The sequence below is a fragment of the Neodiprion pinetum genome, chromosome 5 (genome assembly GCF_021155775.2).
Source record: "Neodiprion pinetum isolate iyNeoPine1 chromosome 5, iyNeoPine1.2, whole genome shotgun sequence".
NCBI lineage: Eukaryota > Metazoa > Arthropoda > Insecta > Hymenoptera > Diprionidae > Neodiprion > Neodiprion pinetum.
Genome location: NC_060236.1, coordinates 28,117,308 through 28,143,287, shown reverse-complemented (window position 1 = coordinate 28,143,287; position 25,980 = coordinate 28,117,308). Strand labels below are relative to the sequence as shown.

The 25,980-nt window shown below is 38.9% G+C and overlaps 1 protein-coding gene across 16 annotated transcripts in view; it reads left to right on the top strand.

The window, feature by feature from the left end:
* The window catches only part of LOC124219504 (ensconsin), an 80,774-nt gene that overhangs the window by 21,332 nt on the left and 33,462 nt on the right, over nucleotides 1-25,980 (top strand). For 2 of the 16 annotated variants that reach the window (XM_046627144.2, XM_046627140.2), the window contains exon 1: nucleotides 23,958-24,509. The exons of 9 other annotated variants lie outside the window; for them this stretch is intronic. Coding sequence is in view for 2 of the 7 variants with exons in the window: in XM_046627136.2 (XP_046483092.1) it covers nucleotides 8,086-8,311 (226 nt within the window). In the remaining 5 variants the exon portion in view is untranslated. Of the gene's footprint in view, nucleotides 1-6,276; nucleotides 7,119-7,368; nucleotides 8,312-23,937; nucleotides 24,510-25,980 lie in introns of those variants that run through there. 5 more of the 16 variants (XM_046627136.2, XM_069136239.1, XM_046627154.2 and 2 more) reach the window with 5 other exon arrangements.

The window sequence follows — 25,980 nt, the reverse complement described above, 5'->3', positions numbered from 1 at the left end:
ATCACCTCCACATGGAAACCATTATTTTTTCATCTCATTGATCCTGCAGGATCGTTCGCTCTTCTGCGAAGTGGTGAATTTTAAATTTTTTTTTTTTTTTTGATTTTTTTACAACAGCTATTTTATTCGCCGTGCAAACGTATAAATTTAGAGAGAAAAAAAAATTAAAAAAAAAATAAAAAATCAACTCACCGTGAATACATGAGAATCACACGACGACGCGCTTACTTCGCTCAAACTCCATCAATATTTATCGATGTATAAATTTTCACTATTGAAAACCTACAAGACTCGTATCTATTTTGTAGGTATATAACGCATTTTTATACATATGTACGTGTAATACATATCTGCATAACGTTTGAAATATCAATAGATTGATTGATTCCTCGTTTACCGCCGTATGCACTATTCGCGGACCGAGAGACCAATCAGCTGCGTTTGATGGATCCGATATTCACATCTCTCGAGTCTCAATTCTCATTGACCGATAGCTGTTACAAACTGTGGATACCGGTATTTATTTGTCATCGTTAACCTACCTATAAGTATGGGTGGGCGAACCGGCATCTATATCCACGAGTCAGTTGTTATTTCATTTTATCGCTAACTATGTATAAAAATGTATAAAAATGAAGAAAGAAAACTGTCCGATGTTGATTTTCATCGAGGGGCTAATCACTCTTTCAATTTAACGATCATACAGATAATAGACCTACTATACGTAAGTAACTAAAGATTCTAAAGTCACTGCTAACGAACGATCAAATTCACAGCTGATATTGAAAACTGTTAAAATCAGGAAGAAGCAGCTTTTAAAAAAAAAATCGGTAATGTGAAATCATTATTCGAATTCTGTACTTGCGAAATAATTATTGAAGAATCTTTGAAACTATTATTGAAAATTGAAACATTTGAAATGAAAATAAAAAATTTTGCCGAGTAGCTGAAACGTTTTAACTTAAATCTGTGACTGGTTGTTTCATTATCGCTATAGGCTGAATGACCTGAAATGAATGATATACGGACAGATGTAAATTTAAATCTTGGACCACAATCTGCCGGTCGAGATGCTAATCACGTAGTAATCATCAGGTCGCTGATTGCCAAGCGGTATAAATTTTTTCTCACCCGTGATTACGGCCAGTTTGATGATCGTTTTCTTATTCGTTGATCGTACTACTCGCTGATAATGAGCTGCCGAATAACTGCTACACTGCATCGTGTCTGTTGTAATGTGACTAAAAACTGTGAACTACTTCAGGGTATATTATGTACCATCATCATTACTGTTATTGGCGTTGCACCGACGGACGATATTATTGTACGATGGTTAACAGATTATGCACAAGCTCCGTATAATCCGTCTGCCGTTCCTTCTGCACGTTTGTACATAGGGTATGTAAACGTGCTAGTGATTACAGGTATTATCGTTGTATTACCATTGTGTCTTGGACGTTCGGTACGTCTGTACTATTATTTATGCTGCTGGGTAGAAACTAACTATTACTAACTGGGTTTACGACCGCGATTGACTTCGTAGATACGGAAGAAGGAGAGAAAAGTGAAAAAAAAATGAAAAAATTTGCGAGGATAGAGTGTAGGGGAATTATGGAATTGTTGTGACTGTAGTGTAAAGGAAAATGGCGATGTATGAACATTGAAAGACAGTTTGAACCACTTGACTGCCAAGGCTTGGTTCAAATCCGTCCGTACCGTTACTGCCAAGAATCGTGAAATGGCGTCATAAAGTAATTCAATGTTTTTGGGTGTCTCGGGTGAATATTTCCTTTTGAAACCATTTGTTTTAAGTATTTTTAGAGGTCAAGTAATACGATTATGACCATAAAAAGGTAATTTTTCCACCGTGTTCGTAAAGTTTTGAGCACTCGAAATTGACGAATTACTTCATCATTTTCTCAAATAGCGTCGTAGAAGGAATTATTAATATCTTTTTTCGGGATGGATTTTTCATTTGAAAAACAATGAATAACAATATTTTTGTGTCCAAATACGCAATTTCAAAAATTACCGAGTCAATATGATTTACGATACAGTATAACTCTATAGCTTATAAGAGAAAAATTACTGGTTAATTATTGAAATTGCGTACTTGGATTGAAAAATATTCTTATTCAATGTTTTTCAGAAAGAAAATTGATTCCCAAGAATAAAGACGACGGTTTGTTCTACGGCGCCGTTTGGTGAAATGATAAAAAATTCGTCAACTTCGAGGGTTCAAAACTGTACAAACGCGGTTGTTAATTGTGATCTGAGAATTAGCAAGTGAGCTGAAGACGAATATTGAAAATACGCGAGGTGAAAAAAGGCGTTGCCCTTTTGTTGCACATGATTCTTTACATAACAAGAGTGTTACGCGGTTTTCTTTTTTCACACGAAGCGCAAAATTGTGGTTAGGGTCGCGTAATGTCAGATTTCTTTGCGACAGCGCATGCGCGCAGTAAAGAAAAGCGTTAAAATTGGTATTTTCTGTACACCGCGCATGCGCATTCGCCGATTCGCTCTGCCGTCATAAAAACGGATACTTTGCGTACGGAAAACACTCATAGGGAAAAACCTCTTTCCTCTCTGTTCTTTTTGCAATATAGATTTGAAAATTTATCTAGAAAAACGAGAAAAGAAAAAAAATTGAAACAACTTACGATACAAAAAAAAAAAAAAAGACAAAGAAAAATCTTTTGAAACAGACTCGGATTCTCCGTGTCTGTTTCCTCTTATGCTTCTTCAGTCTCTCACTTAAACTCCGGACTGCTGCATCATTCTCAATCTGTCTGAGATTAAAATCGCAGCCGCGGGGGCGGTGGAGGAACGACCTCAGGGGGCGAGAGTGGCTCTAGCAATATTTTATGACGTGTGGGGGGCTAAAGGCACGGCAAAGCAGGTATTGTGTACCTACGTACGTCTACATAGAACGTCAGTCGTGCGGGCGCCGAGTTTATGGAGTCGGCTGCCTTCCGTTTTATCGACCCTTGTTTTAACCGCGTCAACACGGCGCCCCGACGCTGATGGCGTCGCCCTGGCAAAACCCGGTGACCATGCGTCTCGGATCTGCATGCTAGCTGATGCTGAGCGGATCCTGAGAGGGTCAATTTTATTATTCATGCGTCCTAAACTCTAATCTTTTAGGTATCCGACGACTTTTCACGCAAACGGAGATATTTCGTTTGTTAAATTACCGCAGTACGCGTACACTGAGAAAAATTTCATTTGTTATAGTAACTAGAAAAATTTAGTAAAACGGGTATCGTTAAAAAAAAAAACTGTGTACTATATCAACGGTTTATTAATTACCTTTATTATTTTTCATTCATTTTTTTTCTAATTAAAGTTTAGAAATATGGTACCGAGTACTAAATGAAAAATAGTTTTTTATGGCTACGTAAGCAGAAAATTTAACCACCGGTTTTATCTTGATATATACTGTTTGGTTACACGGTTTGCACATGTTGCTACACATATTTTTGTGTTTCTATTGCGATAATTTGAATTAAAAGATTGCAAATATGTGAGACAAACTGGGGAAAAAAGTTACGAGGCTGGAAGTACGAAATGTTGATAAAATAAAAGTTATTGTTTTGCTAATTCCTGATGCAGCTTCGAAGCAGACGAGTTTGCGAGATATTATTATGTTCTACACTATTTATATTACCGGTTACTGAATTTCAATGAATTCTAAAATAATGCGAAGTAACGATTTTGAAGAAAATCTATCGTTAGTTTAAGGTTGCCAGCTTCACTATCGTTGTATAATATTGCAGGTAGTTCAAATTGTATGTTTTTAAAATGAAGAACAATTAAAATTTTCAAAATTTTCAAGCTCTCGAGTAACCTATAACGCAGACACAAGGCGTGGTCTCCATCTTGAGAATTTTCGCAGACTCGACTTTCCGGAGTTTTTATTTTATCAAAAGGTTGATGAATTGCCACGACGTCAAAAACGACGAGCAATTTTCTGTAAAAGTAAAAGAGCAAGTTTTAATCCTTGATTAAAAAAAAAAAAAGAAATGTGATACAAAATGATATAAAAGTTGAAAAATACATAAAAAAAAAAAGCAAATCCGTTCTTCAGTTTCTATCAACAAAATATACGAACGTGAATAAAAATCTTATCGAATAAAAACTGTAAAAAAAATCTGACGTTCAATCGGGACACGCCCCGAATTTTTAGATTCTTATAACAGTGAACTAATTTTCTTTTGTTCGGTACTTTTTTAAAGACTGAAAAAGAAAAAAATCATATCCTCGGAAATGAACTGAATTTCAGAAATGTTCATTACACCCCATAAACTTATTAAAACATTCCCATCAGCAGTTACAAAAATCGTTGACGAATTGCTCAGTGCTCCGATGTAAGTACGAGTATCAATTATAATTGTTAAGTGTAGTTACAGACCTCAATGACAGAAAATGCTAAATAATTTATAGAAGACCATGTCCGACTCGTGGTGGTGAAAAATCGATGAGGCATGACCTAAGTTGGCTCGAGTTTGAGTTCGGTTGCTCGCTCGCGCGTTTGCTCTGAATTCCTGAAATAGACCGAGATGATGATCATGATGACGATGATGATGATGATGATGACGATGATGATGATGATGATGATGATGATGATGATGATGATGATGATGATGATGATGATGATGGGAATAGACCCTCGGCAATGTTTCCCGTACTTTCGACGTGCCCATTTTGACTTTTCCCACCAAAGAATTTCGATTTTTCGTATTGTATTTATTTATAGTTATGCAGTCTTGGTGATTAAAATTGTTCTGTATCTGTACCGGAAGCTGTCGCTTACTTGGATTGACAGTGAAATTATCAATGCGGTTGAAGCGAGCGATTTACTTTCGACAATTTTAAACGCACGAGCTGTAAAACGCAGCAAGTTTCGTTGTAATTACAGTCTTGCGCCACGGAAACTAACTCCGTAACAATTTATATACCTCGTTATTTCCAATTAATTATAATTGCCAACTTTCATTGCAATTGTCACATACTGGGGGAGGAGTTACATCTACTCGTGTTGATACAGTCGCTGGTTTCATTTATTAAGCTCTTCTTTCTTCCTCCCCGAATACCGATCATATTCGTTAATCAATTGGAACCAGTGTAGTTTTTTTTTTTTTTTCAAATTAATTAAATACATTTTGCGGATAGTAATTTTTTACCGAACATTAAGTATAATTCAACTTCGTCCAAGTCGCCTTAAACGATTTTTTTCAACGTTCAATTAACGCGAATACGTGTACAATTGTTTTAAATCATTGCAACATCAACAACAACAGTAGTAGTTTTGTTAATTTTAAATGGACTGACGTAATTTTGTATACGCGCAGCAGCTCTCCGTTATCCCGAATCTGTTATAGTCGTATGATTTTAGCCAGTACGTATACCGTGATACGTCGACTCGCGAAATAGACTTTTGCCAAAATTAATCCTTCCAATTTCGCACTTACGTTTATGTATGTACATACGTATCGCGCATATATATATATATATATATACATACGTCCAATGTATAAATCAACGCGCGGATATGTATTAGAAACTAGTATAGATTCGAATCTAACAAACGTCAGATTCGATCCTAAAGATAGATTTTACGTCGAGAAATTTCCGCTTGGCAGTGTTCCATTATATTTACGACGAAAAAGACGAAATACGAAAGAAAAAAAAAAAAAGTACGATCTCATTAAAAATTTCATTTCCTTCGATCGTTTGTATATTTAAATCTTAATAAAAAATTTAAATCAAACACACACGCGCACGCAAAATATAAATTCATATACACGTATGTATAATATAAAATTGCTGCTGACGTATTTATTTATAATGTATTAAAGAAATCCGAGATTTTGCATTATAGATACAGATTCTGACTAACGCGCGATATTACAGAGAAAGCAAACGCGATCTTTATCCCGGTTATACTTTCCCGGTTTTATCCCCCCGCCACTTTTCGTTATCTCTCCGCAACCTGGTTTGTGTTTTCAGCGCATTTCGCACAAGTCCGCGGTTCTCTTCTGCGATCCGTTGCCGCCGGTGCACTCTTTGATTTAGAGAGAAACAAACAAATAAATAAATAACTAAATAGATAAATGAAAAAAAACAAAAAAAAAAAAAAGAACAAGAAAGAAAGAAACAAGCTACCAGTCTGCGCTACGCTGTTTTGCACGATCTCTCGGCGCTGCGCAAAGCTTTCGGACATCAGCAGGTGCAGCAGTCGGTCGCTGGGTGCGCGGTGCTTCAGTCAGTCGCTGTCCGTCGTCGGGATCGCGTCAGCTCGTCGTTGGATATCCGGGTTTACGCGCTGAAGCAGAAAGCAGCTGTCAAAACCGCGAACGTGGCGCTGCACGAGTCTCGTTTTATGAATTTTTTCGCGCCGTTAGAGAGAGAGTGGGAGAGAGGGGGAGGGAGGAAGGGACTCTGTAAAAAACAAACATCGTCGTACAATTAACGCGCTATTTATATTTCAAATTTACAGTCACATACGTTCAATCTTTTCCTTTATGTATACATATTGTATATATATATACACATATGCCTATATTTTCTCTCGTCGTTTATTCCGGCTTCGACTATCCGACTGTATTGTACAATGATCCAAGTTTCCAGTTATACGAATTGTTTGTTGCGTACGTATATTACATGCAACAGTTGTGTTCACCTTTGATATACGTATAATGTTCGAGCTTTCCATGCCAATTATCAATTTCTCGTATAATTGACAATCCATGCGTACATTGTCATGTTAATGATATGTATTTTTCTCTCACGTACCGTCTAATTTAACGGTTAAACCGTAACGTGCGGCAGTCCGTTTGCTGTTTGTGTGTGCATGACTATGTTTTATCCGATAGTCGCGTCTTGTGATATGTGGGACGATTGAAGAATCTCGATTCTGGGCAGTGACTGGAAAAAAAAAACTCACCTAAACGCTGTATTTTTTATTTTCCTTATCTTATTTTACAATCTGTGTAATGTAACGCGATTGGTGGGTCAATTGACGCGGTTGAGGTATCCCGCTAATTGATTATACTTATGTACGTGTTCTGGTTTTAACAACTCGAATCTTCGTTGTTCGACCTAATGATACATAGGTATATATAGCTACGCTTGTTATAAAATCGGTCAGACATAGTCCGCGCATTTTGTGCCATACGTAAGGTACTTGCAGCTTATGTGTAACCTCGTTAAGGTTTCTTTCTTTCTTTGATTCTTTTTTCTTCTTCTTCTTCTTCTTCTTCGTCGTCATCATTATATTTCAACTCTTCAATGCTCGGTCGCACTGTTTACAGTTCAGAATATTCTAATATTATGTAACGCAACTCACGGACTATTTGATGGGTTCTTTTTTGGTATTGAATTTTGGAGAGTGGATCTTTTTTAAAAAATCGCTGAAAGTATCGAATTGATGAAACATCAGCAATGTACTTATACAACGGAAAAAATATTCGGGTATAATTAAATACCTGTAATATCGTCGAGTTTTTTCAATTTAAAAAAAAAAAATCGAAAATATCAATTTCAAAAACTGTGAGGTGTACAAAACTTGGTGAAACCCATTAATTGCGAGATCAATCAACTGTTTGTTATACCATTGTTCTTAATTTATTTAACCTCAAATCTACCGACGCGTCTCGGACCTTGAAGAGAGTCCGTTCAATTATTTTTACCATCCACGAATTATTTATATTTACGCATGTATAAAATCAAGGCAAAGAAAACATAAAATGAAACCATAACCATGCTCGAAAATATTGGCATCCATGCATCAGCTCCAAGTGCCTTACCTAAAACACACCTAAAACCTGCAGGAGGCATCGCAAGAATTAAATCGAAAGGTGAAGTCGCGTCACCAAATCATCACGAAGGAATGTTCTTCGTATCTTCTCTCCTCCGACCCCCCATCCTCTCGTCGTCCAGTGGAAGGGTGAAAGGATCGCTCCAGTTGGTTATCATCGAGTGATCGTGGCGCGTCACGGTGTCTCAGCACTCGGAAAGACCGGCAAAAACGTGTTGAAAAAAGGGCGAGACTGTCCCAGCGATGATGCTTCTAACTCTACTATGCTGACTGTAACATCGGCAAATTCACCCCCTGCCGGGGGTTTCACCCTCGGATTAACATCCCCGCGAACCCTGGGCCCCGCCGATGGTAGCGATCACCTTTTTCTACTCCCCGAACGTGCCTTGGACATGGACAGCACTCATCTGAGACAGGACCTCGAAGGACTCGACTTCAACCTACATCTTAACCTGACCCACATGGCGCCACGCGGCAACGTTTGGCTATGTGAGTTTATCCATCTAGATTAGTCTCGTTCCTTGGTGTCTTATTATTTCCCCGTTAGAGTCTGAAATTCACGATGTCTCATCTTTTACAAACCACGGATATCGAACAGACCGAGTAAAGAGTCTAAACTTGAGCAGTCTTGGTATCTTAATCCACCAATCTGTGATCTTCGCTACTTATAGTTTTTACGGTGTCTGAACGTGTGTTTGATATTTGCTTGTTTCCAATGAGACAATAAAAACGGAAAAGAAATACAAATCGAGTGGAAATTCTTTCTGGACAGTTAATGGAGTGGAATAAAAATCCCGGGAATTTCACATCGGTTTTGTTGGAATACTTATTGTTGGATTCTAAACTGTCCAAATCCAACAACTCTTAAATACACATGATGGTTATCAACAGGAATATCTCAAGCATCAAATTTATCTGTATAAGGAACTGCAATATCTAAAACCGACTCGTGTACGGTTGTACAAGAGAAAATCCCGTTACATTTAGTGTTCGGTCGTAAAATATTGTGTTCTAGTTTGTTTTTATTTGACTTTTTTTACTTCACCTTTTATCACTACGACGAGTGAGTTTCACAGTTTTCAAATCAGTGAATCATGTTTGAAAGACGTCCTCGATTCAAAGACTTCAAGATTTAAAACTTCTTAGTTTGAGTTCGGTTATTTGTCGGTGTTAGAGCGAAAATAAGGATATCGACGCAACAAGGACTCTTTGTACTTCAATAAGTCTGCTGAATTTGCGTGACTGGCTGGAGAACCGTTAAAATATTTACTTGATTTTTGTCCTGTAAAGCTGTGATTGAGGCTTTTCATACTTGAGGGTGGTGATAAGTGATCGCTGTATATTTGCAGCACATTTGCGCGGAAATTTAAATCCACACGATGAATTGGTGCTAATGTCGAGTCTCAATGACCGTATTTGCAGAAACATGAGGATTCGTATATGCTATCTATATGTGAGATATGGTCGGTTAAAAGCGTAAGCAATGGTCCTATCTTGCTCGCTTCGATGACGATGAAAGTGATCGAGTGCTCATCGTAGCCAGAACTGTGGTTTGGGGGGTAATCGAAAGTTGTCGATTAGAGAAAAAGAAAAAATCAAGTAAGAAAGCATCTGGACAAGTGACTAAAGAGTCATCGTTTGCGGTCATCGAAAGACTGCAGTGACGGGGCCTCGATTTTGCTAAAGTTACCGTTTAAAAACCATGTCAGTTATAAATCATGAGTTTCTTTCGCGGTTCTTGACCACAGTAGCAGCGGCAATTCGCGCTGGGTTATATGTGTATACAGCTACCGTGTGCACAGCGTACAGAATGAAACTCGTCCGGGAAGTAAGTCGACGTAGGTAATTTAAAGCCATGCACTTACGGGTAATAGGTGTGTACGTACAAGATACAGATGGCGAACAAAGTCGGATAAGTCATCTGTCCTACAACCTAACTTCGAACTAAAAGCCCCACTCGTCTGAAACATCATTATTACAGTAAATTTTAACGACGTGAGTTAGCCGTCGTTTCTTTAATCACAATGTTCTGAAACAGTATGCGTATTCTAATATCACGCGGAGATACCGACAATGTGCTTTTCTCTGTATCGCTAGCTTGATTGCGATTCTCAAATAATGATACCAAAGTAACGACGTGCAATAAATCGTCGTTTCTAACACGATCCGGAGTTGATAGGTATGCTTCTTGGTATTCATACTTCGCGAATCATGTCTGAAATGTACAACGAGAAGTTTTTCCGTTCGTTAGAATGTCACTGGCAATTGATTTCTCGTTGTTAACGACCATCCGTGTTTCCATTGCAATGTGGATCCTCTGATCATTTGTTCGAAAGGTGCATTATGTATGTGTCCAGTATTACCAGTGCGATAAAAACCATCGACACGGTTTACGAAACGACTCACTTGCCAGGGTATGGAAGAATGAACATGCTGGAATTGTCCGGACATTCAGGAATGGCCCTATCGACCTGGCACGTGATTTTCAAGGAAATAACGCGGACTCGACCATTGTACCTACTGGTAGTCAAAAACCGCACCACTACCAACGAGAAGCCAAGCCCATCGAGTCATGCACGAAGTTGATGCTTGTATCTAACGCATTCTAGACATGCGGGTATTGCGGAGAAAGGAACCTGGGACCTGAACCACTCCTGATTTAGGGGGGGGATTCCGTGACCTTGTCGCTGACCTTGCGACACTGAGGTCCCATTTCCAAATTACAGTTATTACGCCGTTGTGTCCATAACACGCGACCCACCCGTCCCATATCGTCCGGCCTGGTTTATCATCCATCCATCCTCCCTCCTTGGACTCCAACGAGTTTACCGTTACTTTTATTTTTACCGAGGCTCCTTCTTCTCTTCCTCCTTCTCAATGCTCTTTTATGTCTCTTCTTTATACCGAGTGTGAAAGCTCTTTGCTTACTTAATGCGCGGTTATAAGCTGTATTGTGCACGGGGAGACATTTTATTGGAATATTTATTGAAACGAAGGTTAGGTATAATTGTTTTCTTTTCTTATTCACAGTCTAGGGACGTATCTGCATTTTATCGGAAATTCCAATTCACAAAGTTACCAATTCTCATAGAAATCTAACCTAGAAAGTTGAGACAACTTTTTCTCCAAAGACGATGGCACAACGTACATGAAAATGAGCAACTGTAACTACAAGTCACTGTGGTAAAATTGTGATATTTTTGCAAGTCTTGCCAATGACTTTGCGAAAAATTATGCAGCAAAATTTCAAAATAGAATTTAGGCATACGCTAGTCATAGGTTACTGAACCCATCTTTTTTACTAAAATTACATGTCAACTGCTCTGGTTAACTAGGAAAACGTAGTATTGAGATATTAGACTTTTCCTATTGCCATAAGACATTTTGCGAAAAATACGGATATGCGTTTAAAATTGCGATAATCGTCTCTCTCTGTAATACGAATGTTGGACTCTCCACTTCGTAGATACTTTTTTGTAGATCGTTCGTTGGCTGTGCAAGAAACTATTTCACGCCTCGCGACGTACCTACCTAAGTCTTCTTCTTATTCCTCCTCCTCATCTTCCTCTTCTTCTTCTTCTTCTTCTTTCTGACACGAATTCTAGACTCTCCCTCGTCTCCCGATCGTCGAGGATGCAATTCGGTTTGTATTTACCGCGGTCGTTCACCTCGTGTAGAAACACTTCTCTTTGTTTCTTACAATCAGAGGGATCATTCAATTGTTGTTTACTTGCTGGTTCGACAAGGTTTTTTAACTTGCCGTTTCTCTGTTTTCAGTGAAATAAAGAAGATTTTATTATAATCATCCCGAAAATTGAAAATTGAGTTTTCTACATACATCCACGTTTTGAAGTTCAGAAAATCACCTCCAATCATTTTCATATCGACGTCTGTGCATGCGTATGCATGTGATCGATTTTTTTGTTGTTCGACGATATCTCGAGAACGAGTTACCGGATTTCAATGATTTTAGTCTCGATCGACGCGGCTTTTCCAAACTTAGAACTGATTAGATTTTGGCTTTGATCGGTTCAACACTTTTTCAATTATTCATATAGCAAAATCCTAAAAAATCAAATAAAAATGATGACATCTTGAGAACGGATGAATGGATTTGCACGAAAATTACTACCGTGAGGTTTTTTTCAGGTCGCTAATCACGTATCTAAGGTCAGAGTTGTAAAATTTAAATTTGGGCTATTCAATAAACTGAAAAAAAAAAACTAAAAACATTTGTATTTTGATGAAATTTGATACTCCTCGGTTTGTTGGGCGGCTGATAACGAATCTGAAATCAGACTGTGAAATCCCAAAATGGCGATTCAATATGGTAGGAAAAAAATCTGGAAATATTCTGATTTTGGTATAAATTGGTAGGCGGAGGTTTCTTGGCTCACCAATAACGAAACCAAGGTCAGTCTTCCAAAATTCGTACTAGTGGATCCAATATGGTGGTCCGAAATGAAAAAAAAATCGTCATACTTTCGTATAATATCGTAGGTATCATTAATTTGAATTTTTAGTTTGAAATTCGAATTGGATGTTATTCTTTTTTCTTTCTCTATGAACTTGGAACCTGCAGTGTGAGAACGGGAAGTTAGAGAACTGCCTCATGGCCACTCTAAAGCCGCTTGTTTTTTTTCTTTTTTTTTTTTTAATTCTCTTTCCCACTCCATAATGATCCGCTGCAACCGATTTCTTCCCCCAACGAGATACTTGACCCGTTACATCATCCGGAAATCAATGCATCTCCAGTATACTCGACTGTTCATCGCGATGACACACTTACATTTGCTGTAGCAACGACGCGCGAATATTACCGCTCGTTACGCGATGACTCATACCTATCATATTTAAGGGCGCGGCATTTCTGCTGCACAGTTGTTAATTCATTTATTTTTTCATCATTTTTCTCTTCTGTTGCTATTAAATTTATGTATACCTATATATATATATATATATATATATATATATATATGTATATATATATATATTAGGGTGATCCTTACTTAGGGTGTTGATGATTTTTTTTCAGACCACCCTCCCCAAATCAACTATAAACAATTCAAAAACAATTTCCTAATTCTTTCAGATTTTTATATCAATTCTAAGCCGTGCCTGTAAATGAATGGATATCACCATTTAAAATACACCTGTTTCAGATACATTCTCAGCATATATTTTATTGTAAGAGTGACGATGTTCAAATCAATCTGTAATTGCGAAGATTTAGCGAGTTTTAGTACTACTGTCTGAGAAAAAATTCAGAACAAATTCACATCATCATACCAACAAATCTCGACGAATTGCACATCCTAGAAATTTGACTTTTTCTCTTTATTTATAAGAAATGCAATTGTCTATATTACCTGGTACGATGATGTGAATTTTTTCTCAGATAGTAGCACCAATGCTCGCTAGAACCTCACATTCATGGATTTTTTCGAACATTATTACTCTTACAGTAAAATATATACTAAGAACGTGTCCGAAACACGGTGTATTTTAAATTGAGAAGTCCTTCCTCTTACAGGCACGGGTTGCAGTTGATATAAAAATGTAAAAAAAAATTGCGAACTGTTTTTGAATTATTTATAGTTGATTTGGTGGGGTGATCCGGAATAAATTCGTCAACATTCTAAATGAGGACCACCCTAATGGAATGGCGATAAAAATCTTTTTTGATTCCATTTTACTCCGGTTCGTTTATTTATATTTATTTAATTTTTCTCTCGTCTCCTTTTTCTTGCTTTACATTTTCCTTTTTTCTTGTTTACGCGTATAACCTCGCTAGTCTTCTGCTTCGGACCGTAACACAATACTTATACTAACCGTCAGCTGTGCTCCTATACCTTCAAGGATACTTTTTAGCTATCGTATTACAATTCCGACAGTCTCGCCTCTCGCTGGGTTCACCACCGCTCGAATTCCCCAACGACCACGGGCTACGATCGGACCAAGGAGACCAGAAGAGAGGTCCTTGTGCATGGGAGGTCCGATCAACGCGTCCTCGATATCCCTCTCCGATAATTAACGCTTCAATGAACGATATTCGATATTCGCTATATTTTATACAAACACTCCGAACCGAAGCAGCTGCAATAATCTAAGAACGCGATACCAAGGAATTGCAGTTCGGTTACAAGTTTGCCGGACTTATCTTGGTCGGTCCATGAAAGAAATGAATTGTTGCCGTATAGAGGATTACAAGAAATATTTTTTGTAAAGAATCGCTCGCTACGCGTTTCTTTTCAGTTGGAACCAGCAGACTTGATAACAAAACTTTGCAACGAATGATATTACATTTCTGTGACAAGCGGACGTTGAATTCATTTCTGTTACAATGTCAACGCTTTTTACCCACGTATTACCTCATCTCCTCCTTCTTTATAATGTGGGTATCAACCCCGTTCTTTGACTATCGACGAACACACTTTGAATAATTATACATGTAGGTGATACACAAGTTAATATATCGATCCAGCTCTTTTGTTGTCCCTTTGAGCTACATTTTCTATGCACGGATGCTTGGGTTTAAAACCGAACCTGTCTGGTCAATAATAATAATAATAATAGCAACAAGAATAATGATAATGATATAAAAAGTACTACGTAATCGATGGAGGAATATTATCTCTTGTACGTCGACACTTTGACGACGGGGTTATTTTGCCTCGATATAACGAAACAAATTACTTGCTTTATTGCAGACACGGAAGTCGTGTGGTTGGCAACGATGATTCCGTGATTGTGAAATAAACCACAATCCGGCGTGATTTGAAAAATATTTTACATATATACATGAAATCATAAGTATGATATTTTATAATTACATTGCTAATACTAATCTATTGTATAGTTTTTTTTTTTTAAATTCGACTGTTTGGTAATTTAGTTTAAGCAACATTGAACTGAAATTTCTTTCATCGGAATAATTTAACTTACGACTGATACAGCTGATTTCTAATTTTTAACTAATTTACGTGAAGAAATGAGTTTGTTGGTAAAGTTGGGTTGAAACGAGTACTGCGAGAAAAATGTCTATTTTCGTCTTGAAAATCGGTAAATTTCAGGGAATTTGATATCTCACTGACGTAAATAAGAAAAACAAATGTCTTTTTTCTTTCGTTCTTTCTTCACCATCGATGGCGTTGTAACTCGTGTACAAGTCATCCAGAAATTGATGAAAGAATTCTCGATATTCGCGCTGTTGTGACGCATATTATGAATGGCTGAATAAAAATTGTATAGCATCTATTATACGTGTATATATGTATCTATATATATATATATATATATATATATATCTATATCTATCCTATATCTCTCTACAAACCCAACAACTCCGTGGACGACGATTGAAATTTTATTCTCGTAACGTGCGCGTCGCGTCGTTTCACCGTTCAGCGAGCAACGAAGGTATAATAAAACTTTGTTCAGTAACCCAATCGGATTCGGTTATGCAAGCTAATCAATTGCGATTGTTGGCGTTTACATGTATATTTATACGTATATATACAATATATATATATAATAAAACGTATAAATACAATATATATATATAATAAAACGTATAAATATACATGTAAAGTAAACGCCAACAATATATATATATATATATATACACAATGTAATCTTGTACACATGCAATTGGCTATCAGCACTTTGATCGGTACGTATCATCAATGTTACACACTTTGCAAACCGATTGAATTACATAGGTTCGTTTTACCTGATTGCAGCGGCTTGACCGCGAATCAAGTTGAGCTTTATCGTCTCCACCTCTTGCGATTCATTCAAATACCAGCGATTGTTAACCAGGCGGAGAATATCGACTCGGTATCCAGTGTGTAATGTATTCGCTGACTAATGAAATGCGTTATACACAACGTGGAGTTGAATTTTTTTTCTCTTGTACGTAATATCAAAGATTTTTGTTCATTTCTTCACCTTTTTTTTTTTTTTTTACTTCTCTTTCCATTACCGAATGAAATCACACATGACGTTATCAAACTGTCGAACGTTTATTGGAGATTAAAATTCTCTACATTTTCGTTGTATCAAAAAGCTGACAAAATTTATCGTCGAACTTGTGAGATCTGTTTTAATTCTTTTTTTTTTTTTTTACTCTCTCCAACTGATCTTTCGTTATCTCGAATCGCAGTTCAACACCAAGGCTGTTAATTCCACGGTATATATACCGGGACAATCTCTTGAAACTATACATACAATGCGCATGCGCCAAATAATTAAATCTCATTGGTCGGTGAAATCGCCCCGCGGCGATGTTTTCGAATAAAGCCAATTTTCAAAGAGCATTAGCATCAACTTTCCGAGTCACTATCTCGACTGTTTGAGATTCTAACCTTAAAAATTCGTATGAACTACATCGACGCCAGAAACAGGGTTTGACAGCTGAAACTCGGAGTGGCCAGCCTGCCCGTGCAGCCGATAAAACTCGCGCATGCGCATTGTATGTATAGTTTCAAGAGATTGTCCCGGTATATCATCATATACGATTCTTGCGATCATTGCGAAGAAAAATTATAGTATGGTACAAATTAGGCAGGCGTTATCAGAGCGAATAAGACAGAAAGTGACATTAAAAATTGATTCTTCTGATTTTGAAGCTGAGAATGTTTATTCAGAAACGGAATGTAGGGCACCCGTTATTACATCTTAAATGTGTATGAAATGCCATACAGACCGCAGGTAGAATAGATCGCCTTCTCTATCTTATACATGTGTGACTAATGATCAATTTTCTTTTGTTCCAGGTAAGTAACAACTCTCGGGTTTGCTGAAAATTATCACGTGGGGTTGACCTGAAAAGATCAGATATACGCGTAATTCGAGGTTTGTACATTCTTGGATTTTTTTTTTTTTTTGCCACTACTTACTCATGTCTCACGCCCAATGCCAAACTATTTCTTTTTAAGTAGTTGGTTGTAGCTTGTTGTAATACGCAAAATACTCAGACTTGGCCGTTTCTCTTTCGCGTATCAGCTCATGCTCGTATAATTCGGTGCGTGAACATTGCACCGACAATTGTACGCGTATCTTTACCTTGAAATTTGTTTTTGAATTTTGAACAACGCGGCTCATTAGAATTGGACGCGTATACATATTTCATTTATGTACTACGTGTCGTAATGCCAGGCATGACCAAAAAAATACACTCGACGATTCGTTATGCAGTTCCCTCTTCGTGACAGACATTAATTATTATCTTACAACCACTAACGATAAGTGCGACGCAATGTTCTTTACGATAACACATTTCAAATGCGTACAGACGATTTTTCAATTAAAATCTCTCAAGTCGAAACGCGAGACTTGAGACTCTCCTCATCTTGCTCACTTAATATACATGGGGCGTTGGAATTAATTAATCATTTTATTATTGACGTTAACGATTTCTCGTATTCCGTTTTAATCGAGGATATTTGTCGGAGATAAATAGGAATCGTTCATACCAAATTACCGCACGTGATCTCATCGCCCTCGTCATACACCAGAACAACCGTTTCGTCGATTAATTTCTCCTCGCAATCGACCTCAATTCCTGGCTACACATTCCACGATACAGTTCGTTCTCTGTTTCGTTAAATAATTGTAAAAAAAAATTTTCATAGCTACAATGTAGGTCTTACTTGCTGAGTATTTTCGCCAATGTCTATCTTACCGACATCTTGACTGCCGGTAAAACAGTTTTTCCCCGTCAGTCGCTTATCGGTCGATCAAATCATATTCCAGTTACCTGCAGTGGGCAACTCAGGTTTCACCTTATAATTTTATGGTAAAACAGGTATCTATAATTATTTGTAACGTTGAACGAAAGGAAAGAAGTGGTAAAGAAAAGGGAGTATTGATTTTTTAAATCGCATATGCTCTATATCGAGTTTGCAATAAATTTTCTCTACTCTCTTCCCTCTTCCATCTTCTTCTCGCCTCTTTTTCACCGGTAACTAAACCATCACGCAATAGAAGGTGCCAAGTTTTAATTATGAATATCATTTCAATTACTATGAGGCTAATTAAGGGTAACGAGTAGGCGGTTGACTCAGAGGTTGCGACGCCGATTTAACGTATCTACATATGTACCTGGTTGTAGGTTATACATTATACACACGTAATACAGAGTTTCTTGGGTTGACTATCCGCAAAGAATACCGCGCACAGTGGGTTTGTCAGCGGAATAGGGATGGCTGCGGAGGGAGAAGGAGAGAAGGAGAAAAAGAGAGGACCGGGCAACGCACTTTCGCATAGCTTACGCGAAAGTGCCTGTGCGTGACCATCTTGCCAACATATTAGTATTATACCACTGTACGTATTTTACGTATCTGATCGTAAGGTGTATTCTCTGTACTATATCTATACTCATTCCGCGCATGCGGTGCTGCATCGTGTTGCAGGAATCGAGGGGGAAAAAAAAGATAGAATGAATCATCAATTAACCTTGCAATGTTCCGTTTTCAGATTTAACCCATATGCATTATATATCAGCATATCGGCTCAAGCATCAAATTATACGAGGGAATTTTTTTCTCTCAGCTTCTGACTCTCTCTCTCTCTCTCTCTTTTTTATTTATTCAATTCACATAACTGGCTATACAGAGGTATTATTATAATATTGTGTGAAATAGATTATATGCGAAACTGGGAGAGGGCTCTCGTTAATTAAACGCATGCATTGAAATAAAATTTAACGACTTCGTTAACTCGAATTGTATAGATCAGTGCAGGGTTCAATATAGCCACTTGTGGTGGTAATTCCGAATCTTCTTTATACATATGTATATATACACACACACGCGCCGTCTCGTTATTTCATTTATTCGTCTATTCTACGGTTTGATACGTATATACCTGCTATATATATCAGTGAACCTTTATAACTGTTAATTTTTATTTATATAGGTTAAAAAGAAGAGAAAGATAGGAAGGGGGGAAAAAATTGTTGGTTAGATTTAAATTGCCTCGCCGTTTCGTTTATACAGCAATAATTGGTTATCTACGGGTATAATATAATGCGGTGGTATAATGTAAGTATAAGTCGTATATACCGCTATTCTGATGCACCGAGCAAGCCAAGGGTGAGAGGGAGGGAGGAAGTTGGGTATTATAACTACAGAGTTACCCAGCTGCGTGTGTGGCGGTGTAATTAACGGGATTAGATCGTTCGTTCTTATATTCTTGTTGGACTATTTTTTATATTTCCTTCTTTCTCCTTGACGTGCCACGCTTTTCTCATTCGGTACGTGATATACGTGTTGTTAATGTTGTTGTACTTGTTGTTGGCTGGGTTAGTGTTGAAATCGCGCCGAGTTGCGGCCTTTAATTGCATTAAATTTACTGTTATTTAACGAGCGCTTTTCAACTGTCCGTTGTATATGAAACAAAGTTGTGGTACGACACGTGTATAATCTTGAAAAGATAGCCAGATAGATTGTTCATCGTTTTATACACGTATGTACCTCTATAAACGCACTGGCCGTGACTCGAGTCCGTGTATTTACTGTCTTACATGTAGGTGTGTGCGTGTGTTATACGATCCATAATGGCGGGCGTCGCGTCGCTGAAACTTCCTTCCCGGCTCGCTGTCGTATTTGTCTTTTGCAATAAACGGTGTCGGCGTTTTTCAATTACTTCAACACCGCTGAAAAGCAGGGAAAACTTACCGTTCCGGTTATTCTAACGAGTGCCGAGAGTTCTCAACTCAAAGTGGCGAGGTGGCTGATTTGTACAACGCTGACTTACTTTGTGCACTGGGAATTGCATTGCAGCTTATGCTTCACGAATCGCCCTCATTAAACGCGTAGGTAATGTAACAATAAAGATGTGCTACAATATTTTTTTTTTCCATTTTTTTTCCAACTGAATATAAAATAATGATAAAATATCCCGCGAAAACAATGGTGGGTTTGAATTTATAAAACAAAGGAGGATTGAATCATAATAAATGAATATCCGTGGTGAGCGTCGGTGATATGCTGTAGCTGATGAAAAAAACCGAACGAAGCGCAATGTTCTCCCAAATCTCTCCATCGGGTTTTTAAATTTCAGCCTTCACCGCTTGGTTCAATGATAACGCAGCCAGGTTCTTGTCGTTCATCTTTTATATCGATCTTTTCCACCTTCCGTCCACCTCGCGAAAAAAAAATACCTTCCGCGTTTTGAAATTGAAAGAGGTATGGGGGAAAAAAGGAAAGAAGAGAAAAAAACCAAATAACCTTTGATGAGAGGTAGAAGTAGTAATCGGTTCCAATATCGACGTTACGAAACGGACGGATAATTTTTTTCCCTTCTTTATTTACTCCACATTTTGAACCTATCCTCCGCGTAAGCAGAACCCAGTAGGTTGTGTGTATGTATTATTCTGCTGCCATGCCTGCAGCGCGAAGTTCACTTTACTCTTGAAACGGGCACCGGGTACATGAAGTTTAGTACTCCAGTGCACGCTCCGGTGCGTTTTACTCGTTAGATTTATGGTATTCACTTTTACCTCGAGTATATTTTTTTTCTTCTATTATTTTTTGCTTCCCCCCTTTTTTACTTATACCTCTTTCCCCTATGGAGGCAGTAGCGGTAGGTTTTATATTGAAAAATTTTTCTTTACACCATTGCGGTATGTAGCAGCAGCAGCAGCAGCGTCGACCAAACCCTCGACTCGACCCTCCTTCTCTTAAAGTCACCGCATTTACCTACCAACGTCTGCAGCTGGTACCTTATGCATGTGTGCAGCAATAATTTCCTTGTACGAGTATCACGGCTATACCGCGGTTATATAAACGAAACGTTTTGACTAAACGAACTGAACGGGATTTCAAACGCTGCATGGAAGCCTGGAGAAGGTGGAAATGTCAAACGTTGACGGTGGGATAAATTTACCGTAACGTGTTGGTACATGCAAATGCGATCGGGTACCTATGCGTTGCTCCAAAGCTCTTAATCAAGCTCAGACTCGGTTCTGGTCGACGTCTAACCTTACCTGCAGGGCTATATAGCTTAAACATTAAAGCAATCGCTAGGCTAGCCTATTATATGGTACGGATTGTAATTAGACTTTGTGTATGAGAGAATGAGCTTTGATTAATGATCTTTGCTCTCTGGAACATTGAATATTGGCGTCCTTTCAACGTAGCATATTTTCAAAAGTCTCTGCAATATCTTCGGAGGAGAATACAGACCATTGATGCATGCCCAAAGCTCCAATCGGACTACGGATGTCTACCTGTTTGCACTGGTATCAAAGACGCAAAGACACTGCAGTCCAATAATCTACGGTTTATCGAACACTGTGTTATTTAAGAGAACGGAGGAGTAACAGCCTCCTTCTATTTAATATGCACTCGTTGGGAGTTGGCATAGTCAGCAATCAGCTTGGTACACAGAATGCATCAGCACAGTGCGTGAATCTTGATTCAATCAACTACGGCTTGGTTAATATGATAACAGATATATATTACGGCATGTAATATCATCAGATGATGAAGTGTCACTATACTCGAGCGAGAATCACCCACTCTGTTTGCGATCAATCACGTGACTCGTCTTCATCCTAGCAACTGTATTAGAACTGATACGTTCGCGGCACACCTATTGGCAGGTTTCGTGTGGTATTATATGAAGTAAATAGCATCTCTCATGGTTTTGAACGATATTTCGTGGACCTAGATATTATTTGGTCGGACCGTGGGGGAGATGAACGTTTAGATGGTCGGTGGATTGATCGATAGGTGCGAGGGACGGACTGGGACGGATATTGGCAACCGAATCCGGGGATTATCGAACAAGTGCAACGCTCTTACGGGAGGCAGAGAATCTGGATGGTGGTGGATGATGTGGATGAGGAGGCGGAGGAGGCTTGTCTACGTGTTATATTGACGACATTGCAAGGCCGACTTGGATCGGCGGAGACTGGAGAAATACGAAACGTCGTGAGGTTGTGACATCATCTCACCTTAGGCACCTTGAGCGAGAGCACCTGAATAATCTTCTGTTCTTCTACCTACATTTTTACCGCACACCTGCGATACACGATATAAGGCGTCCTAGAAATAATACCACAAAAGGCGCGATAACCTTGCCGAAACAGACGATTACTTCTCAAAAATTATAGCATATGCGGTATTGAGGGCAATTGTGAATGCGAGTGTCTGGCTTGAGCTGAAGAGCGTTGGACGAGAAATTGCAACGGGACTACAAGGACTGGTCGAATCATTGATGCATCGATGGGCCACAAGCTTGTATGTGACGCGAACGTGGACTCGGACACCCTGAACTCGACTGCCTTCTTTGGTTAGCGATTACATCATCATCGGCGAACGTGGGCGGGCTGAAGAAAATCGTCGAACACGTTTCTGACTGAATGACTGATTGAGTGACTGATTGCCATTGGCAGACGTCCCTTGAAGCGATGCAGGATTGGTTACTACAATGTGGTAATTATTCCAAGCGACGAATTATACGATCGCGATTTACGTCCGTACAGTGTCCTCGTCGCATGTGTGTATGGTTGAATGTACTGGCTGTATGACACACTTGATGCAAAATTCTGACCTAAATAATACTTGGATCTTACCAACTATTACTACTACTACCCTAGGTTATGCAGTGGATGGTTAGATTTACGTGCTCCAAAGTCGTCATTTCGAATTCACCACTTCCCCTCCAAAGGTGAAATTATTCCCTACTCCGCTATTACGGAAAGCTTTGGCAATTCGATGCTTCGACAAAGCCAAATGGAATGCGAATACGACGCTGGTGGTGGCGGCGGTGGTGGTGGTGGTGGGACGACTTGTCTGACGGGCGCTTCGTCAGCCTCTATATAGACAGCGGCGGCGCACCTTAACTAAGACCATGACAATCCGCGCTATCATCAGCCATTAACGGAGGTGAGGTGGAAGAGAGAAAAAATAGAGAGATGGAGAGATCATCGCCAGCCTTTAGGCAGGGACATTGCGCAACGACGCATCACGGGTCACGCGGCATTTTTTATTTTTCTCTTTTTCTTCTTTTATTAAGTCATTCGGTTATTTATGTATTTGTTGACAATTTTTTTTTTATTTTTTTTAAATCTTTATTCCCATCCACAACGTCCTCCACCTCCTATTCACTTTTATAGACTTGGCCTTGCTTAGCTGGGACTTACAATCAGCTGATACCTGTCCGAAATGGAATTTTTCTTATTTTCAAACCGTGATGTTTACTCAACGAGTAAAAGCGGTACGCCTTATCAGGTAAAATAGTACCGTACACACCAATCATTTGTGTCCCGTCGCTTTATCTCCATAGTTATTGTACCATTACATTTATACTTCGAACCAATATACCTATATCTTCTTCGCGTTTCCTATACTGAACGATGATCGAATCAAAAAATCGTTTAGGTAGGGGCGACAAAAAGTTGTAGAACTAATCAACGCTGCTCAGACCCCCAACCGATACTAACGTCGTTAACGGTTTTCCCCATTTCTCTTTTTTCTCCGCTTTCTATGTGTTGTACATACATACTAACGATGGAAAAATTTCTTTGGCACACTTTGCCCTCTCCTTACTTCCTCCTACCTCCCTTAATTTTGTGGTAAACATTTTACCCTATTAATTCGGTCTTTCCAAGAACGTCAGTGGTTGTTTCAGTATCCATGATCATTATTTATTTAAGAATCTTGTCGATGTTAGTCATCATCCTTGTGACCGAGTCATTTTGACGGATATTTCACTTTTCATATACATTCACAATTTCTGGCCAATGTTAAGATGACGAATAAGATCCCCGCCGCACTGCACTTCACGGTGCGCATCTATGCAAGGCGTTATGGACGTATGAAAGAAGAAGAAGGAGGAGGAGCAGCAGCAATGTCGGTGGTCGATGTACTTCTGCTGCTGCTGCTGCTGCTGCTGCTATTGCTGCTGTTGCCGATCCCTTGGTCAAGGCACGATCGTACCGTTCCCCACTACTCCGAGTGAACACTGTACCGTGTCGTACCTCTATCCATGTCGCTTTAACTCCCGTGTGCCAACTCACGATCAAACTGCCAACCCGCGTCGGCTCATGCTCCAGCAGCAAAAGAAGGCGACACCGCTCTCTATACAACGAACGGCCTCCCGAGGTGAGCCAGTGTCTAGCCGCCCGCGAGTACCGACGGCAGTCTTCGATTCTTGGCAATTTGTCGCGAGTTTGTTGTACATGTTGTACACGTAAAAGATTGGAGGAAAGAAGTAGAGGAAGAGGTTTGGTCAAAAATTTCATCCACAATCTTTTGCGATCCATTTTGATGCGTCATTGTGGTCGAATTTCTCGTTCGCAATGCCGAGTGTTTCGATTTCATTGAAAGTTATCGGTTCACAACACCAGTAGTAGTATTGGAAGATAGAGAGAGAGGGGGAAACCTCGTTTGTGGTGCATCTTGCAGTAGTGGCGGCGGATATTACCTTGGATTACATGAAGCCACCTGCAGAAGTGCAGTGCAACGAGTGTATGTGATTGTGAGAGTGTATGTATATACATACATATGTATATATATATGGGTGTAAAGTGTTGCGCAACAATCTATCGTAGACACGCATAAAACGTGTCGGAAAAGGAGTAAGCCCAGTCACGTGGGCAAATACCGCATCATCGTTATTCGTATACTTGTCAGGATGAGCTAATGGTGAATTTTTCATCGAGAGTTTTTTCATGGTAATGAATAATTAAATTAGTGGATTAAACGAGCAAGAAGTACGATCGAGAGAATATAATTAAATACTTCGTTATATCTGTGTCTTATTACCTTACGCGTAAATTTATATGCACGACTCTGCTGGGAGGAGGACCGATAGAGGTCAAAGCAAGGCGGTTTTTCATCTTTAAAGAAAGTCCGGCAATTTAGGTTACACAATAATTGGTCTGATTGACAAACGACTGGTGTAGCTTTGCACGCTTTCTCTCTCTCTCTCTCTCTCTCTCTCTCTCTCTTCTTGACTCTGATTAGGGCCCAAATGTTCAAAGTGTGCTAATCGGGCTTCGAGACTCGTCATACTTGATTATCATATTCATAAATAAATCATCGGTTGGTATATCGATTGCATAAAGTGTTGTTTCGAGTTTCAAATATCCAGCTGCTGCTGGTGCTGCTGCTGCTACTGCTGTTGCAAACTTAACGTCGCCGCACCCATTTCACGCTTACAGCTGCTATTTCTTAAGGTCGTACATGTAGGTATAGCTTCCAGCTGTGTAGCCTTTTTTTTTTTATTACAATTGAACATATATACATACGATCAGCAATATTCCGCCGTATCGCAATTTTTCACAGTACTACGGTTGTTTTTTTTTCTTTTTTATCGGTTCATTTCTTTTTTCTTTCCTTCTCTCTTCTCATATTTTGACAACAATTCGTGTAGCCTACTTGTTACTTTTAATTCCCGTTCATCACGTAATTGCGCTACGGTAAATACATATGTTTTTCTTTTGGGTCGACGGCAAGGTCGGGATGATTCTACAATACTTCCTAAAAATACAAACCGGGTATAATGACGAGTGTTCAGACTTTATCTCGATGCTATTATCCATCTTGTTTACCAAGTCATAATAATTATAATTCATCCTGACGGCGAACGAACGACATGTGACTTTATGACGTAGGTGGCAGATAAACTCTTTTGTCGTGAAGTAGGCATACCTTAAACGTATGTAACAGAGAGACGCAATATGCAGGTGAGAAGAAAAGGGTCGTTTGAATCAGTAAAGCGGCGTCTCTCTGTCGTAATATATTACATATATTCGTATAACGTAATCGGGTAATCATCTCAGCGTGTGACTGTAATCAACGTTTCAATTGAAACGAGAGAAGAAGGTATAAAGAAATAAAGAAGAAAAAAAAATGTACAGGAAAATACCGACACTCACGGCTCGGTGTAAGCAGAACTCGTCGTTGCGCGCTTTCACTATCTAGCCGCGAAACAATTTGCCCTCAGGCTCCTAAAGTCTAGACGAGAATAACAACGCGTACCTTTTTTTTCATCCATGCATTTATCACGCACCTAGGTGTTGAACAACTACTGTTTATTGTTTTCTTTTTTCTTTTCGTAGCATCAGCACAGTTCGTTTCATTAGTGTTAATGAATATCTCTTATCAAAGTAATTAGTAATTTGTGCATGGAAATGAAAATAT